The following is an 18,553-nucleotide window of genomic DNA, read 5'->3' on the forward strand; positions in this document are numbered from 1 at the left end:
CAATTTTAACCCCCTAATTATCTTTTTGTCCCCTTTGAATTTCTGGGCTTAGTATCTTCCTTTGATATGAAAAGAAAAATTATCGTAAGTTATTTGTCTAGCTTTGCAAAAGGGAATGTTCTGCTCAGGTTGGGAGGCAGAAAATACACGCACAGGTATCTCTCATACCGGCAGGTTTTCCATGCAGTTGAAACTGTCCGTGAGGAGCAACAGACCAAAGGCTTCAGTAACATACTTGGTCACCATCCTCCTCTTCTTGTCCAAGAGCCTCTTCCTGATATAGCCTCTTAACTTGGGGATTTCTGGAATTCACAGGCGGCACAAACCATTTTAAAAGGCCAGAGTTCACAGCAAATAGAATCCACAAAAATTAACAGATCAGAATGGCAGTCTGAATTAACCACAGTTGAGGTCCTACATGGGCTGACTGCCCACTCACTACACCAGCTTTTCTGAGGGTATTTTCTCTGTGTCTAGGATCAACAATAAGGAAGTTAGCCTCCTAACTCCTAATTTTATTTAGCGGTACAAGTCAAAGTAAGTAGAAAAGTGCAGGCTGCTTAAAAACATTGGCACTTCCCTTTGGCCTGCTACTCACCAGAATAGTTGAATCAAAGGTGCCCACAATCCGAGATCCTCAGCTCTTCAGTCCCCCTAGACTTCTCCATCTATATCAAATAACCCTTAACATGAAAATCGCTCATGCCTGCTGTAGAAAGGATGAGAACCTCTGCTGAGTGGGATTCTGATTTAGAAACTCATGTTAGTCCTAATGCTGTGCTCGTCAGAAGGTAACAGACTCTTCCTACCTTTTCTCCCATTATTCCCATAAGTGGAAATTCTTTTTTTTTTTTTTTTTGAGAGAGAGAGAGGGTGAAAATGAGTGAGGGGCAGAGAGACAGAGGGAATCCTGCCAGGGACAGAGAGAGAGAGAGAAGCAAGTCTCACCCAAAGCAGGATGCCTGCTAACTCGAAGCAGGTCTCGTCAAGCTCAGGTCCTGCCTGCTTGCCCACTTTTTACTGAGTGCTCCAGTCACACAGACCTTTAGGTTCTTTGGATTTGTACTCACAGCACCATTTAACCAAGCTTTATTTTTACCTTGATGTTTTACACATGGCTTAGTATTTGCTCCTCATGTAGATTTTAAATTCTGACAAGAAAGGGGTCCATGTCTTCTGCTTCTTCCTCCTCAGAGACAGAGCATACAACAGAAGCTCAGTAAATACTAATACCTGTAGCTGGGTGAGTGAGGAATCTCAAGCCAAACACTGAGAAAGGACAACCCAATCACTGACCTCTACCAACTCTTGGTAGACTTTGGATGAAAGAGGAATTGTCTCAGGCACCACAATGCAGAGAGAAAAACAAATACATTTGCTAATAGGTACAGAAATTGTGGCAAGCTGGAAATGTGGCGCAGAAAGTTCTAGAGAGGGAAATTCAGAGCTCAATCTTGAGAATTTTAGAGACTGAGATAAAAAATGTATCAATTACCAGTTTCCTCCTCGGTGAGGAGAGCCTGTTGCCAGTACTCCTGGGCGCTGACTGTGTACACGAGATCGGAGGCTTCCAGAACCTTGGAGTCAGCGGGCAGTTTTCTCTGAAGTGAGAGCGGCACACGGAGAACAGAATACTCAAACATGGTAAAGGAAATAATGCACAGGCCTTACAAGAGCCTTCAGCAAATTTCAGCTCACTAACTTTCGGTGCTGCAACAGCCCCTTAAAGAACACACAACACCTTGTACGTCAGGTCTTCCTATCTGTCCAGGCCTCATAAGATTGGAAGTTGCAAGAAAACTGCTACATGGAAACTATTCTCTCAGGAGGTAAAAATAGCAGTTGTAGGAGTGCCTGAGCGGCTCAGTAGGTTAAGTGTCCAACTCTTGATTTCGGCTCAGGTCATGATCTCACAGTTCAGGAGTTCGAGCCCCATGTCACACTCTGCACCAATAGTGTGGAGCCTGTTTGGGATTCTCTCTCTCCCTCTCTCCTTTTCTCTCTCTCTCTCTCTGCCCTTCCCTCTCTCTCTCTCTCAACCCACCCCCAACATAAATAAGATTTTTAAAATAAATAAAAATACCAATTCTAGAAGGAAATGTATAGAGAAAATGGTTTAAAGTGTACCAAAGTGTTCACAGAGGGGAAAAGTACCACAGGCTTTATGGTAAGAAAAAAAGCACAACTCCAGCAAAGGCAGTGATGTGCTGCACCAGCACATGAGAGCCACGGCACACAGCTCTCCCCAACTCCACCTTTAGTGACATCACCCTGGTAGCTTGAAATTGGCAAAGGTGGGAATCAGCAAGTGCTAGAAGTCAGGACTTTTGGGGTTTGCTTCTTATATTTATTTGTTTGTTTAAAAATTTTTAATGTTTATTTATTTTTGAGACAGAGTGCAAGTGGGGAAGGGCAGAGAGAGAGAGGGAGACACAGAATCCGCAGCAGGCTCCAGGCTCCGAGCTGTCAGCACAGAGCCCGACGCGGGGCTCGAACTCACGAGCTGTGAGAGAGATCATGACCTAAGTCGAAGTCGGATGCTCAACAGACTGAGCCACCCAGGCACCCCTTCTTCTTTTATTTTTAAACAGAGATCTGGTTGTTATATATTTACCTAAACACCACGACACTGGGCAAAGGTTGTGTAAAAAAGTACAAGTTTCTTAGCTGGGTGGTTAGTGAGTAATCAGACACATTTAAAAGCAGAGTAGTGTTTAAGTAAATGATGGTTTTGGGGCACCTGGGTGGCGCAGTCGGTTAAGCGTCCGACTTCAACCAGGTCACGATCTCGCGGTCTGTGAGTTCGAGCCCCGCGTCGGGCTCTGGGCTGATGGCTCAGAGCCTGGAGCCTGTTTCCGATTCTGTGTCTGCCTCTCTCTCTGCCCCTCCCCCGTTCATGCTCTGTCTCTCTCTGTCCCAAAAATAAATAAACGTTGAAAAAAAAAATTTTTAAGTAAATGATGGTTTTAAATGGCAAGGAATTAAGAATGTGAGTAAATGGGGTTTTTTTTATTAGAAAAATCATCACCACAGAGAAGTAATACTAGAAGTATACATAAATATTGTTCCATAATCTTCATTTTTCTCACTTAAAAGAGAAAAATCACAAAGTGTGCATGTGTGTGCATAGGTTTGGGGGCAGTAGAACACCATAGAGAGTCATCAGTCTCTTCCTGATGCAAAGACACAGAAGAGCTGAGTGAGTCCAGAGACCACATGTCTGGCAAGTGGTAAGCCCGTGTAGTCAAGGCTGGAATAGATATACCTGGATAGGCTTCCAGAAGCCTCACACACTGCAGACAGGGCTGAAATTATACAGAAGATTTGCCACAATTAACTTTTTTCCTTTCTGATAGCGTTTTGACTTTGGGAAAAGAGTTTAGGGAAAGTTGAAACTATCTTCCACTGGAAGATAAAATTGATACAGAATTAAATTTAAGTAGGGTTTAAAACAGTTGAAAGCAAGAAGTATGCCTAGCTGTGTCTAGGTATTTACATTACTTTAAACCTTGCTCTAAATTTTGTGTATCTCTTCTAAAAATCATTGAAGATTAGTTAACCCTTGTGCTTGTTATTATAGTGCAGAGAAATATTTTTATGGTGCCAGTGAAGTGACTACAGTATGCAGGTTCCATTTTATTATAAAAGAGATGTCGTTACAGCTGGAAGGTAGGTGGAAACGACCTTGCTGCATACAGCAAGAGGTAAGTGGATACTCACCAAATTGTCTTATGGAAAGATTAGTCACTGTTGTAATTCACACACATTGCTTATTACCACAGTTTGTAAGAATATTTTGTATATGAGAGAGAAGAAACCTGTAGCTCAAAATAGAAGGGATACTAGGGGCACCTGGGTGGTTCAATCAGTTAAGCAACTCTGGCTCAGGTCATGATCTCATGATTCCTGAGTTCTAACCCCGCATCGGGCTCTCTGCTGTCAGCACAGAGCCCGCTTCAGATCTTCTGTCCCCCTCTCTCTCTTACCTTCCCCCACTCATATTCTCTCTCTCTCTCTCTCTCTCTCTCTCTCTCTCTCTCAAATAAATAGAAAAATTTTTAAAAAGTTTTTAAAAAATAGAAGGGATACTAGATAGAAGCAGCATCAAAAAGAGATAGCAAAGCTGGAGATCAGTAATACGAATCATGACTCAATTTTCAAAACATCTATCTTTTCTAGCTCCGTCATTAAAATAATTTTGCAGTGATATCACCCTGTCCACTTCTTTTACTTGTATTAAGTCATTTAATATGAACCCCTACCACCCCGAGTCTTATTTTTAATATTATTCTTTACTAAATGAAACCCAAATGTCTTTGAGAGTAGTAGGTCCATGTCTTAGGGCAGGGAAAAATAAAAGGGGCCTGAGTATTTTGTTGTTGCCAAAGAGCAAAAATGTTTTTAAAAGTGTCTGGGTAAGGATAAAAAGATCCAGCTTAAATTATGGGCTCCCGTTGGCCGAAATATGAACTTGAACATCAAAAAGAACACAATAATTCTATGAAAAGCCATAAGCCCATTATAACCTTCAAACTAAGTAAAATAAGTAATATTAATAAGAAATATATATGTGTTGGTCTCTGCCACTGGTTCCTGACCCAGGACTCCTAAATTCCTTATAATTAGGAGTGATAGGAGAATCCTTTGTTCTAATATTTAGTCTTTGACCCCAGTTTTCAGCATAGAGTTCCAAAAACCATCGTCATTTCCTAAGTGATAAGAGCACTAGAAGCATCTCTTATTCTTCTTTTATGTTTATTTATTTATTTTGAGAGAAAGAGAGAGAGAACAAGCAGGGGAAGGACAGAGAGAGAGAGGGAGAGAGAGAATCCCAAGCAGGCTCTGCACTGTCAGCATAGAGCCTGACATGGGGCTCAAACCCACAAATCATGAGATCATGAACTGAGCTGAAACCAAGAGTCGGACGCTTAACCAACTGAGTCACCCAGTGCTCTGAAGCATCTCTAGATCTTATATTTGGTCTTTGACTCTAGTACCTGACACAGAGTTCCTAAATCCCTTGGAATTTTCTAAGTGATGGGAAGGTCTTTTTTTTTTTTTTCCAATGAGGCAACTCTGGGTGAGCTCCTGAGTGGGGGCTGGTCACAGAAAGATCAAGCTATTAGAAGTTTGGAATTTTCAGTCCCACCCCCCATTTTTCAGAGAGGGTAGAGGGGATAGAAATAGAGTAATTGATGATGTCCTATGTGAGAAAGCCTCCATAAAACCCCAACAATATGGGGTTCAGAGAGCTTCTAGGTTGGTGAATGCATCCACATACCAGGAGGGTGATATGCTCCAACTCTTCAGGGACAGAAGTTCTTGCATTTGGGAACCTTTCAGAACTTTCCCTATGTATCTCTTCATCTGTATCTTTTATCATATCCTTTATTATACAAAAAACTGGTAAATGTAAGTAATTCTCTCATTGCATTCTGTCAGCTGTTCTAGCAAATAATCAAATCCAAGGGGGAGAAGGTCATGAGGACCTTCAATTTGCAGCCAAGTCAGACAGAAGTTGTGAGTAAACTGAGGACCTACTGTTTGCATCTGGCATTTGAAGTAGGGGGCAGTCTTGTGGGACTAAGCCCTTAACCTGTTGGATCTGATGCTATGTCCTGGAAGATATTGTCAGATTGAGTTAAATTGCAAGATACCCAGCTGGTGTCACAGAGAATTGCTCGATGTGGGAGAAAATCCCAACATGGGTGTCAGAAGAATTGTTGTTTTTTTTTTTAATTTTTTTTCAATGTTTATTTATTTTTGAGAGAAAAAGACAGAGCATGAGTGGAAAAGGGGCAGCGAGAAAGGGAGACACAGAATCCGAAGCAGGTTCCAGGCTCTGAGCTGTGAGCACAGAGCCTGTTGCAGGGCTCGAACTCAAGGACAGCGAGATCATTACTTGGGCCGAAGTTGGACGCCTAACTGACTGAGCCACCCAGGCACCTTACGGGTATCAGAAGTATTGTTAAGTGTTTTAGCATGGATTGGAAAAATCAATATCATTAAAATGTCCACACTGCCCAAGGCAATCTACAGATTCAATGTAATCCCTATCAAAATACCAACAACATTTTTCACAGAACTAGAACAAAAAGCACTAAAATTTGAATGGAAGCACAAAAGGCCCCAAATGGCAAAAGCAGCTGGAGAAAGAAGAACAAAGCTGAAGGTATCATGCATCCAGACTTCAAACTATACTACAAAACTACAGTCATCAAAACAGTATGATACTGGCACAAAAACAGACACACAGATCAATGGAAGAGAATAGAGAGCCAGAAATAAACCTATGCTTGTATGGTCAATTAATCTGCAACAAAAGAGCCAAGAATATACAATGGGGAAAACACAGTCTCTTCAATAAATGGTAATGGGAAAGCTGGACAGCTACATGCAAAAGAATGAAACTAAACTACTTCCTTATACCGTATATAAAAATAAGCTCAAAATGGATTAAAGACCTAAATATAAGAGCTAAAGCCATAAAACTCCTAAAAGAACACATAGGCAGTAAACTTTTGGACATTGGTCTTAGCAATATTTTTTTGGATCTATCTCCTCTGGCAAGGACAACAAAAGCAAAAATAAATGATTGGGACTACATTAAACTGAAAAGCTTTTGCACAGAGAAGGAAACTGTCAATAAAACAAAAAGGCAACCTACTGAATGGAAGAAGATATTTGCAAATCATATGTCTGATAAGGGGTTAATATCCAGAATATATAGAGAGCTCATGAAAGCGCACACCAAATAAAACAAAGAATTCAATTAAAAATGAGTAGAGGAAATGTCCATCAATTAATGAATGGATAAGGAAGATATGGTATTTATATATAATAGAACATTACTCAGCCATCAAAAAATGAAATCTTGCTGTTTGCAACGACATGGATAGAGCTAGAATGTATTATGCTAAGCGAAATAAGTCAGTCAGAAAAAGACAAATGCCATATGATTTCACTCATATGTGGAATTTGAGAAACAAAACATAAACATATGAGAAGGGGGGAGAGAAGAGAGGGAAACAAACCACAAGAGACTTAGTGATAGAGAACAAACTGAGGGTTGCTGGGGGTGGGGGGATGGGCTAAATGGGTGATGGGCATTAAGGAGGGCACTTGTTGGGATGAGTCCTGGGTGTTGTATGTAAGTGATGAATCACTGAATTCTACTCCTGAAACCAATATTGTACTGTATGTTAACTAAAATTTAAAATTAATTAATTAATTAATTAATTAATTTTAAAAATGGGTTGAGGAACTGGATAGACATTCTTCCAAAGAAAACATATAGGTGGTCAACAGACACATGAAAAACGCTCAACATCACTACTCACCATGGAAATGCTAATTACAACCACAAGATATCACCTTTTGCTAGTCAGAATGGCGAGTATCAAAAATATAAGAAGTAACAAGTGTTAGGGAGGATGTGGACAAAAGGAAACCCTCATGCACTGTTGGTGGGAATGTAAATTGGTACATCCACTCTGGAAAACAGTATGGAGGTATCTGAAAAAATTAAAAATAGAAATGAAATACCATGTGATCCAGCAATTCTACTTCTGAGTATTTGTATGAAGAAAAATGAAAGCACTAATTTGAAAAGATACATGCACCCCTATTTCACTGCGACTTTATTTATAGTAGGCAAGATATGGAAACAACCTAAGTGTCTCTTGATGGATGAATGGATAAAAATGATAGGTTATACATATGTACAGTGGAATATTACTCAGCCATAAAAAAGAATGAAATGTTGCCATTTGCAACAACGTGGATGCACCTACTGGATATTACACTAAATGAAATAAGTCAGACAGAGGAAGATGACTATCATATGATTTCACTTATTTGTGGAATATAATAAACAAAACAAATGAACAAACAAACAAAATAGAAACAGACTCACAAATACAGAGAGCAAACTGGTGGTTGCCAGACTGGGGGTAGATGGAAGGATGGGCAAAGTAAGTGAAGGGGATTAAGAGGTACAAAATTGCAGTTACAAACTAAACAAGTCATGGGGCTTTAAAGTACAGCATAGAGCATATAGTCAATAGTACTGTATATTGTAATAACAGCTGACAGATGGTAACTAGACTTGTTTTGTGGTGATCATTTTGTACTATATAGAATTGTCAAATCACTACACTGTATACCTGAAACTAATATAATATTGTGCATCAACGACTTCAACTTAAAAGAAGAAGTATTATGAGAGTGTTGCCAGCATGAGAGCAAAAGGGAGACACATGGGAGTAGTATGGCTTTCTTTACAGGTACTCTGAAGCAAAGGTAAAATACTGTAGGTAAAAGGACATACATGAGAATGCAAACACCCAGCTCTCTTCCACCTGCCACATACAATTAGTCATCTAGACATATAGATGTGAGCTCCCTAACATCTCTTGAATGCATCTCCTCTCCTCTAGTCCTACAGTGACTGCCTAGTTCAGGCTCTTAGCACTTCCAGCTTTGATTACAGGAACAACTTCCAACTGGTCTCCCCAGACCCAACCTTCACTCGCCCCTCCCCCATCCATTTTACTTAATAACAATCTTTCTAAACTACATAGCATTTCCAAATTGAGGTCCATAAATGTAGCCTCCGGGGGATCCGTCATTTTTCCTATGCTATTGTTTCCTAATTTTTATTTTATTTTATTTTTTAATTATTTTTTAATGTTTTATTTTTGAGACAGAGAGAGACAGAGTATGAATGGGGGAGGGGCAGAGAGAGAGGGAGACACAGAATCGGAAGCAGGCTCCAGGCTCTGAGCCATCAGCCCAGAGCCTGACATGGGGCTCGAACTCACGGACTGCGAGATCGTGACCTGAGCTGAAGTCGGACGCTCAACCAACTGAGCCACCCAGGCGCCCCTAATTTTTATTTTTATAATAAAAAATAAGCATGGACATCTATACAAATGACTATCTTACAATCAACTTGTGTCTCATATTTTCTATGACTAAGATTAAATTTGCTCCATGAGAAGGCATACAGTACAAGTTAAGCTTTCATATTAAGTCAGACTGAAGTAAAGTGGTTGGAGAATTAAGGCCATCAGATGGCCTGGCCATCAGAGGTGAGGGTGTGCAGACCTCAAGAGGACTTGACCGTAATAGTCAGAACTGCAGTCACCCCACAAGTTGGCTCACTGTTGTCCAGACCCCATCTCATATGCACCAACATTTATTAGCATTTGTTAGCAATAAATTTATCATTAGCATTATTAGCAATAAATATAGTTGTGGATTGTGTATTGAAGTATTTTGTGTTTTTGTTTCCAGAAACAATATGACCAGGCACTCATTAAATGCATATTTCTGTAATGCCAACAAGAACAATTAAAGAGAATAGGAACAGCTTTCCTCAGTTATTGCCTCATTAAAACCAGTATTCAAGAATTGCTTGGTCCAAGATTTTGGCTTGAGTATGAAATCTGACTATTATGAATTAGAAACAAAAGCTCTGAAAGTTTCAGCTCCACACTGTACATCAGATGATTTTCTGCATCAATGTAATTGAATTCAAAATATGGAATGCAATTAAATATAGAACTGGACAGCAGGCCATATGTTTTCACTATTACCCAGCACTGAAGATTTAGTTTCAGCAAAACCAAAAACATCTATCACATTATACTAACCCTGATGTACCACTTCTATGTTTCATTAATATTTTATCTTAAAATTGGTTTCAGTTTTATAGTAGTATGAGACTATTACAGTAAGGAGTTTTATGTTTATAATGATTTCTGTGATAGAATAACAAAAATAATTTAACAAAACACCAAGATTCCCGCAGAACAATTTCTCAAGTTTGACAAACACAGCTCAGACTTTATCTCCCAAACCTCCTGCAGAAGGCCCTTTCTCTCGCTTGTTCATCTTAGTAACGACTACTGGCTCTTTAAAATTCTGCTCAAGAGTGTGAGTTTTCCCTGCACCTCTCTGCAGCACCACCCGCCCCCCCACCTGCCCTGGACTGCCAGTGTGATCCGTGCATCTTCCTGTGTTTCCCTCAGCATTCAATGCATTCCTACAGCGGATCACCCTCAAACAGTGTGGTGATCTCTGATTTTACCTGCTCATATTTCTCAGTAGACCATATGCTCATTCAATCCTTCCAACAACCACAGGAGGTAGATACTATCATTTCCCAATATTACAGATGAGAAAGTGGAGGCTCAGAGAGGAATGGTAATTTGCCTAAGGTCACAAAGTTATTCATCAGTAGAACTAAGTTAAGTCCAAATTGTCTACTCCAAAGCTTTTGGCATAGCTACAATGCAAGACCAAATAGACAAATGTGAGTGGTTGAAAACAGAAAAAAATACATAGGCAAATCTGTTAACTCACCTTTAGTTTTTCCTTGAGAATTCTATTCCTTTGTAGTTTTATCACTTCATTTCTTTCTAAAACGGCCTCTCGCTGACTCTGGATAGCTTGCTAGATTGGGAAGAGAAAGGAAAGCATGGCAAAGAGTCCAGGGTTATCAAGAGCGATACAGCGATAAGACGCCCATCTCTTTCGGCAATGTATCTTCATTTGGCCCAGACAAATGTGCATGTGTTCAAATTTTATAAAATTAATCATGAAAAGTATTATTTAAAAATAACTAGTTCACGCATATGTCCAAACTCACTAAGATGTTTACATTAAACATGTGCAATTTTTTGTATATCAATTATATCCCAACAGAGCTCAAAAAATAAAAATAAAAGTAGTCCATACTTACATTTCCCACTTTTCTTTCCCTGAAATGAAAATTATAACAATTACTTAACTCATTGTGTGTCATGGCAGTCTTTCAACTTTCCCTGAGAGCAGTATATACCTTAATACCTTTGCATACACTTTCTTTGGTCCACATGTTCCCTCTTCTGATCCACCTCCAGGGTCCATTTGAAAAAAGTGTCTTTATTTCTCAATGTTTTGCTGGTGGTAGAATTTTCCGTGACCTCACCCACTGGCCCAGTCTCTCCCATAGTACTTTGTCCCTCTCTTATTTTTTTTTAAATGTTTATTTATTTATTTTGAGAGAGAGAGAGAAAGAGGAGCAGAGAGAGAGAATCCCAAGCAGGCTCATCAGCACTGTCCGCACCAAGCTCGATCTCACAAACCACAAAATCACGATCTGAGCTGAAATCAAGAGTTGGACACTTAACCGAATGAGCCACCCAGGTGCCCCAGTGTGTCCTTCTCTTATAATCTTTAACCCTCTTTTAAGTCAGTGATCTCAGTGACTAGGCAATATGCCTCTCTGAATCTGCAGCCCCTACCACTATGCTCAATAAAGGTTTCATAAGTTTGACTGAATTATGTTTAGTTGCAGAACTGGCATGGGAAGGGAGAGCTGGAGATACTATTATGGGGTGGGGGGGTGGGGTGAAGGGAATCTTCAGGGGGGAAAACAAACAAAGCTGAAGTTCCAACCTAGGCCATGAAAGTGAGAAGTTGGAGGAAAAGCCTTGGCCTATTTCTTCATCCAGGAAGTTGTCTCTGCTTAGTGAATTCCTGGAGAATTCAAGTTTCAGTGGGTGTGGGGGAGAGGACAGGTGACAGGTAGAGATCCTCTTTTTAGAGCAGAGAAGCATTAACAACATTACATCTGGTGACCATATTCCCCGTGCACCCAGGACAGACCAGTTTATACCAGCTGCTTCTCTGTAAGAGTTAATAACACCCCCTTTCCACCTTCAAAGTGTGCCATATAGAAAATAAATTATAGCTCTCCTGGGTATGGGGGTACAGAGGTCTACATGAAAATAAGGACATTTTAACATCTATTAAACTCTAAAATGCTTACCTTCCATTAAAATTTTGTCTGAGTATGACTCTGTAAGAATGCTGCTACTTTTGGCCAAAGTTCTGAAACTTGGAGAACTTGCTCCAAATGGGTTTAAAATCTGAAACAGAATCTGACACTTCAAAGCTGTACCGTGCCCGACAGTACTATAGAAAGTGCCAACTAGCCGTGGGGGCATCTACACTTCCGTATCTGTGGGGGGCGGGGAGGACCATCACACTGCACACCTCCAGGAGGTGCTCTTTGCATCTCATATACATGAGTGGCTCCCCTGGAGCTATATAGGCCACAGCCTATTGGGTATTAAGCAGCTTCACTGGAGGAGGGTCCCCAACGGTTTAGATTCCCAAGACAATCTGCTCAAGGGTCCTGATGTCCCAGGAAGCCACCCAGACTCCTCTTTCATCCGCAGCAGTCACTTCTCTCAGTCTGATACGCCCAGGGGTCAAGGCTCTGTTGTTACAGTAGTCGGGGCCCATGGAGGAAAGCCCACAGGCCTACAAACCCAGCACGGTACCTTAGATACTCCAGCAGATGGAGTTTGTCGGTCTTGGTGACCACCAGGGCAACGTCCCTGCAGAAGCCCCTTTGGCAGGCTTTGATGCTTTCATTCAAAAGGTCTTCATGGGCTCTCCCTCCAGAAACTCTTTCGATGTCACTGATCAGCCAGATCACTGAGCACTTATCAATGGTCTGTGAAACATAACCACAATAGGTTTAAGAACATAAATGGTGTCTCAGTTGTAGAGGACATGGTCTCTTCATGTATCATTTGTGGCCTCCATGTTCTGCCCCATCTCTCTGCCAGTCCCACCTCTCACCTCTCCCCACGGCACTCTCCATGTACCAGCCAGACTGAGCTTCTCAAAGTTTCTCAGGTGTGACCTGCTCTTTTATCTCTCAGGACCTTTGCACTTGCCACAGCCTCTGCTTGACTTCCATCTGCTCTTTGAGACTGCTAACAGCCACTTGAGGATGGGTTGGCCCCCCCTCCTCTGTATCCTACAGCAAGCACCTGGACTTACCTGCCGTTGTACCTCACAGAGCTATTGTACAGGATCAGTTCTTTGCACACTCCCCGCCGCCCTGCAACTGCAAGGGACCTGATGAGAAGTGGCTACACTTTACAGCTTGGAATCTACATCACCTCCAGTACAGCACTTGGCCCTAATAGAGGCTTCATAGATGTCTGTGGCATTAGTGATCGACAGAATTCAAGAAATCAGACCTCCAGTCCCAGATCCATCACTGGCTTGCTTTACCTCAGCTGTCTTCTAGGGAAAATTATTGTTTTTCCAGAACTGGTTCTGGTCATGCATTGCCCCCAAAGGTATCACCACAGGGCATCATTTTGATATTTGACTGCCCTTGCCTATTCAGCACACTGCCACCATGTGGAGGCAAGGAGCCAGAAACCTTATGATTCAAGTTGCAAAGGCCAATGAGCACGAAATTATAATTTATGATTAATATCATTGCTCTATTAGCTATGCAACTTTTATGGGACAGGTTTTATGTGTTGCCTTGTGACATTTCTCTTGGTATATTATTTCACTGGTCTTACTTCTCCATAAAAATGAAAAGCTGTTCCAGCTCAGGAACTGAGTTTATTTGAGGTTCCTCAGGACAGCACTTTCTTTGCACATAAAGGTGTAACAAGTTTGTGATTTGCTAATTAAATCATCATTTTGCTTTATGCCAATGGTTAGTAACTCAGGGCAACTCTGTACCCGAGAATGGCAGTCTCTGGAGACATTTTTAATTGTTATGACTTGGCGTTGGTGTTAGTGGGTGGAGGCCAGGGTTGCTATAAACATCCTTCCATGCCCAGGTCAGCACCCCCCCAACAAAGAATTATCTGGCCCAAAATGTCAGCTGAGCCTGAGAAATCTTGACCTAGAGTAGTGGGTTTTGAGTTTGTTTTTAGCAGTGGAGGCTTTTTTCAAATGAAAGCTGAGGAAGAATTCCAATTGGTTTTTAAAAATTGAACTGCTTTAGTTGAACTGGAGGTGGAAGGTTTAGAGGCCCCCCACCTGCACCACATCACCTACCCTCTGTTCGTGGATCATTATTTTAAAACCATAAATCTCTAGAGTTAGACAAATGTCACTGTTTTATAGAGAAGATAATAGGCCCCAAGAAGCAAAAGACCAGTTTAAGGCCACACGACTATGGGTCCTGAACTTCCTCCCTATGTGGATGGACTCACATTTAGGCAGGAAAGTAAAATCAACAGCTCCCTCCCACTTCCCAAATTACAATCTAACTAGGGAAGCTACTAGCTATTCACTCAGGCTGTGGAACACTGTAGAGTAGCAGACCCCAAACTCCTGAAGGGCAGGGCCTCTTGTACCTTCGTATTCCCCAGTCCTGGCAAACTGCAGGTGCTTAATAAATGTTTATTAACATAAGAAGAGGCCTTATAAGTCTCAGACCCTACAAGAGGCTCTGGCTGCCGGGATTTGGTAAAGTTAGAGTTGCAGAAGACACAAAAAAGCCAACCTAGAGCAACTGAGCTTAGTAGTGGTGGTACCACAGCCACCCCCACATCCTCCCTTCCCGCGATGAGAACGGGCCTCAGAGCTCAAGTGACATGCCTAAAGTCTCAGGACTTCAAAGTGGCAGCCAGGGACATGTAAATTCATAATACTCTTAGTTTAGGGAAGGCAAGGCTGGCAGCTGGATAGACAGGGGAGGGGGCAGGGTGTTCTGTTCTCCTTGAAAAGAGGGGAGTCTTTAGTAACTCCTTGTGAGAGAATATCACAAAACCACAAGAATGCAGGGGAGCTGAGGCCAAGCAGAGCAGGCTGGGAACAGTCCCTTCACTTTAACCGGACCTCCTCAGAGCGGGTGTTCTGAGCCAGATCTGCTGGCTCCTCTGTTCTGAGTGGCCTTTGATTGGCTTCCCAGAGTATCATAACTGGCAGCAACCATGGCTCCATCCGGTGAGAGAGGCTAGCCGCCTCCCTAGGCTGTTGCTCCAGGGACCCAGCCTGGAACTAGCCAAGGTTGGCAATTCCACTCCAAGAGCTGAAACCCTGTAGAAACAAAGGCCCTCATGGTCGGGCCTGAGCGGACCACCAAGGAGAAGGACACTGGGACTGCCTTTATCTTAAAGAACTGTTAGGGGAGGTTCTGTGGGGAGACACAGAGCCTCAGCTGGGAAGGTAGGAACCTGCTCTCTGGTTCAAATTCTGCCATTCAGTAGTTGTGCGGTCTTGGGCAAATTACTTCCCTTCTCTGAGCCTTTATTTCCTTATCTGTAAAATCCAGGCATAGGCTGATTATCTGTAAGCTGTCATCCTGATTCTATCATCCTGATCTTGACTCAAATCCAGTCCAGAGCTCTGCAGCCCTCAGTCATTCATTTAGCCCAAACCTGCACAAATCCTCCAGTGGATCCTTCTACAGTGCTGGGTTGCTCATGACTTACCGATACCAGCCCTCCCTCCCAGTCCCCTTCCAGCTCCAGTCTTATGTCTCACCCCCTGTCTTCCCACCCTGTGCTCCTGAGCTCCTTCTGCCTAAAGACACCCTTCTCTCTCTATCACTTGCTTCAGTCCTTCTTATCCTTTGAGCTTCCCCAGGAAGGGTAGTATTTAAGCCCATCCCTAAGTTTTCCAAGCTTGTCTTCTGTGCCTCTCTCCTTACACCCCACACCCATTTCCTCCAGCCACCCAGGAAGACTCATGCTTCCCACGACACGTGGCTCCTTCATTCCTCTGGGTCTTTGCTGCTCCCTGGCCTACAATAGTGCTCAGTGGTCCCATTCTCAACAATCTTCTCTGGTGATACCTGGGCTTAAGTGCCCTCTCTGAAGTTTCCCTCTCATCCAAAAAGAATTCATTGGATAAAGAAGATGTGGTGTGTATATATATATATGTATATATATATATATATATATATATATATATACATATATATATACACACACACACATATATATATACCACATATATACACACACACACACACACATATATATATATATATATATATATATATATATATATATATTCATTCAATGGACTATTACTCAGTGATGAAAAAGAATGAATTCTTGCCATTTACAACAATGTGGATGGAACTAGAGTGTATAAGCTAGTGTAGAGTGTATAAGTTAGAGAAAGACAAATATCACATGATTTCACTCATATGTGGAATTCAAGATAAAAAACAGATGAACATAAGGGAAGGGAAGCAAAAATAACATAAAAACAGAGAGAGAGACAAACCATGAGAGACTCTTAAATACAGAGAACACACTGAGGGTTGCTGGTGGGGTGTTGGGTGGGGGGATAGGGTAAATGGGTGATGGGCATTAAGGAGGACACTGGTTGGGTGTTATAAGTAAATGATGAATCACTAAATTCTATTACTGAAAAATAAATAAATAAAATATATTTTGATTTTAAAAATCCCATATGTTTAATGCACATCCAAATAGACATCTGGATTTGTAGTCTCTGTTTTACATGACTCCATTTTGTTCACTTCTTCTTTATTTTAAATCACATATAATACTATCATATTCTATACTATACTGTGTTATACTAAATAAACATTTACACATTTACATAAATTTTCAAGTATATTGATGTTATTGAGAATTGGTGTTCATACATTGGTTTGCAGTAAAGCATTTAAAAACAAAAACAATTACAAAAAGAAAAGAATTCATTACTATTGCTCTCCTTTTTAAGTAATGTGGTTTGTTAATTAATACGACTAACTGATTATCTTCTGGACTATAGGACTCCCAAGGGCATGGACTTTGTCTCTCTCTATCCAAAACCCAATACAGAATTGAGTAGATGCTCAGTGGGTGTTCGCTGAAGGAATGAGGTCTCTTTTTGGAGGCAATTTCTATCTGTGAGTGTTCATAGCACCTTGGACTTCTCTTACATCACTTTCTGCTGTGGATTTTGACATCTGTGGGTTTCTTCTCTCCTATTAGACTCTAAGCCCCTTGCAGGAAGGCTCTGTTTCCCTTTCAACATTGTTTTATTTTGCTTTCATCTTTTTAGTTGTCAAGATAATGCATGTTCATGCAATATACAAAAAATACGGGGGTGTATGTAGTAAAGAGTGCTGGTAATCACAGAAATTCCTGTTAACAGTTGGGTGTGTATCCTTCCTAAAGGCAGGTTTCTACTTTTGCTGTACATCTATTAACACCACACACACACACACACACACACACACACACACACACAATGTGCATGCACACACATGTTTCTTAACATTAAAGGTCATGCTCTGCATCTTTTAATTTAGCTTTGTCTAACCATGTAGGATTACAGTGGGGTTTAAGAGCAGAAAGGCTCTCAAGCCATCTTGCCTTTATTAAAATCCCCAGTGTGCTAAAGGGCAAATTATTTCACTGAGAATAGTACCTAGCACAAAGTAAATGCTTGGTATATTATTATTATTATTATTATTATTAGCTATAATCTTTGCATCCTCAGTGCAAATCACATTGTCTTACATATTATACATGTTTGATGAATGAAAAGGAAATGAACAAAGAGATAAATTCTTTAAAATATTTCAACCTCTAATCATTAGGTACAGATCTAACTACCCCAATGCTTTACTCTGGCTGTAGACATATCTGGAGGTGCCTGGCCAGCTCTAATTTCATTTGCTAGGAATTGCACCCCTACCCAAGTTTTGGTTGAAGGGGTAGACTTTCATTTCAACCATCACCTTCAGCACAGCTGACTGCATGCACTAAAGATAGATGCTTAATCCAGAGATTAAGTTAGCTAGGCAGTAATCGATCCCATTTTCCTCCTCAGGAATTTGAACTAAAAGGCATAGAGACTATAGTCAGAGAGTTGTAGGCATATGAACTACAATTCCATTTAAAGACAGGGTTAAGGTGGTCATTTTTCACAATATGGGTCCTAAGGGCTAAGTAGAGAAAACTAAGAGAAAAGCAGGGCTCTGCAGAGAACTGCACAGAGAAACAGTCACAAGAGCCATGTAGAAGAAGAGAGAGAAAATAGCTGCTTTTATCCTGATAGGTGGCCCTGAGGCCTGGCTGTGTCTCATGAGATCCTTTGATATTCTTCCGATTAGCCTCTTAACTTGGGGTTGCTTCAGCAGGTCTCTGTTCCTTGCAACTACACACGGTAGCAGCCTCCTCATTCCTTGGTGCTGGACCGTAAGCTTCTCTACCTTGTACTCAACTCTTGGCCTCCCTTTCCCCCTCTGTCTGTATTTCCTCTGCTTCCTTCTAGACCAATCTATTGCTGGTCCTTCTCCTGATCACACACTCTTGTTCTAACTTCCAGGTCTGCCTCATGATTCATCTCTCCCCAGTGTCTCTGGCCACACACATCTTGCCATTGCCCTGAGGCTTAGAACCTAGAAAGTAGAAGAATTTAACTCCAGTGAGCTCATAAAATCCCTTGGTTGCTTTAGAAAGGGTGGAGGAGTTAAGCAAAGAGGACATGAAGCCACGTGAAAGAGAATCACCTTTTTCCACATCTCATCCCTCTTGCTGTTGAAGTTGCCGGTGCCCGGAATGTCCACCAGCACAACCCCTTCTGGAATCATCTCTGATTTGGGAAGAGTCACTTCCACATGTTTGATCAAGGGCCAAATTTGTGTCTCAGCTGATTCTCCATCCAAGTCTCTCCTGTGCGTTCGGATGTAAGGGTCCAGCTTGACAGACAGCTCTTCTGCCTGAGAAAGAATGACACAATCACACACACCAGACATTCTCCC

At 41.4% G+C, this 18,553-nt stretch overlaps 1 protein-coding gene across 6 annotated transcripts in view; it reads right to left on the reverse strand.

The window, feature by feature from the left end:
* The window catches only part of NUGGC (nuclear GTPase, germinal center associated), a 55,850-nt gene that overhangs the window by 17,172 nt on the left and 20,125 nt on the right, over positions 1-18,553 (reverse strand). For all 6 annotated transcript variants that reach the window (XM_043564859.1, XM_043564846.1, XM_043564868.1 and 3 more), the window contains 6 exons: positions 18,302-18,511; positions 12,336-12,511; positions 10,748-10,766; positions 10,369-10,458; positions 1,496-1,601; positions 169-302 (listed from right to left, as the gene is read on the reverse strand). In XM_043564859.1, coding sequence (XP_043420794.1) covers positions 169-302; positions 1,496-1,601; positions 10,369-10,458; positions 10,748-10,766; positions 12,336-12,511; positions 18,302-18,511 — 735 coding nt within the window. The remainder of the gene's footprint in view (positions 1-168; positions 303-1,495; positions 1,602-10,368; positions 10,459-10,747; positions 10,767-12,335; positions 12,512-18,301; positions 18,512-18,553) is intronic.

This window comes from Prionailurus bengalensis, chromosome B1, assembly GCF_016509475.1.
Source record: "Prionailurus bengalensis isolate Pbe53 chromosome B1, Fcat_Pben_1.1_paternal_pri, whole genome shotgun sequence".
In the NCBI taxonomy this organism is placed as follows: Eukaryota; Metazoa; Chordata; class Mammalia; order Carnivora; family Felidae; genus Prionailurus; species Prionailurus bengalensis.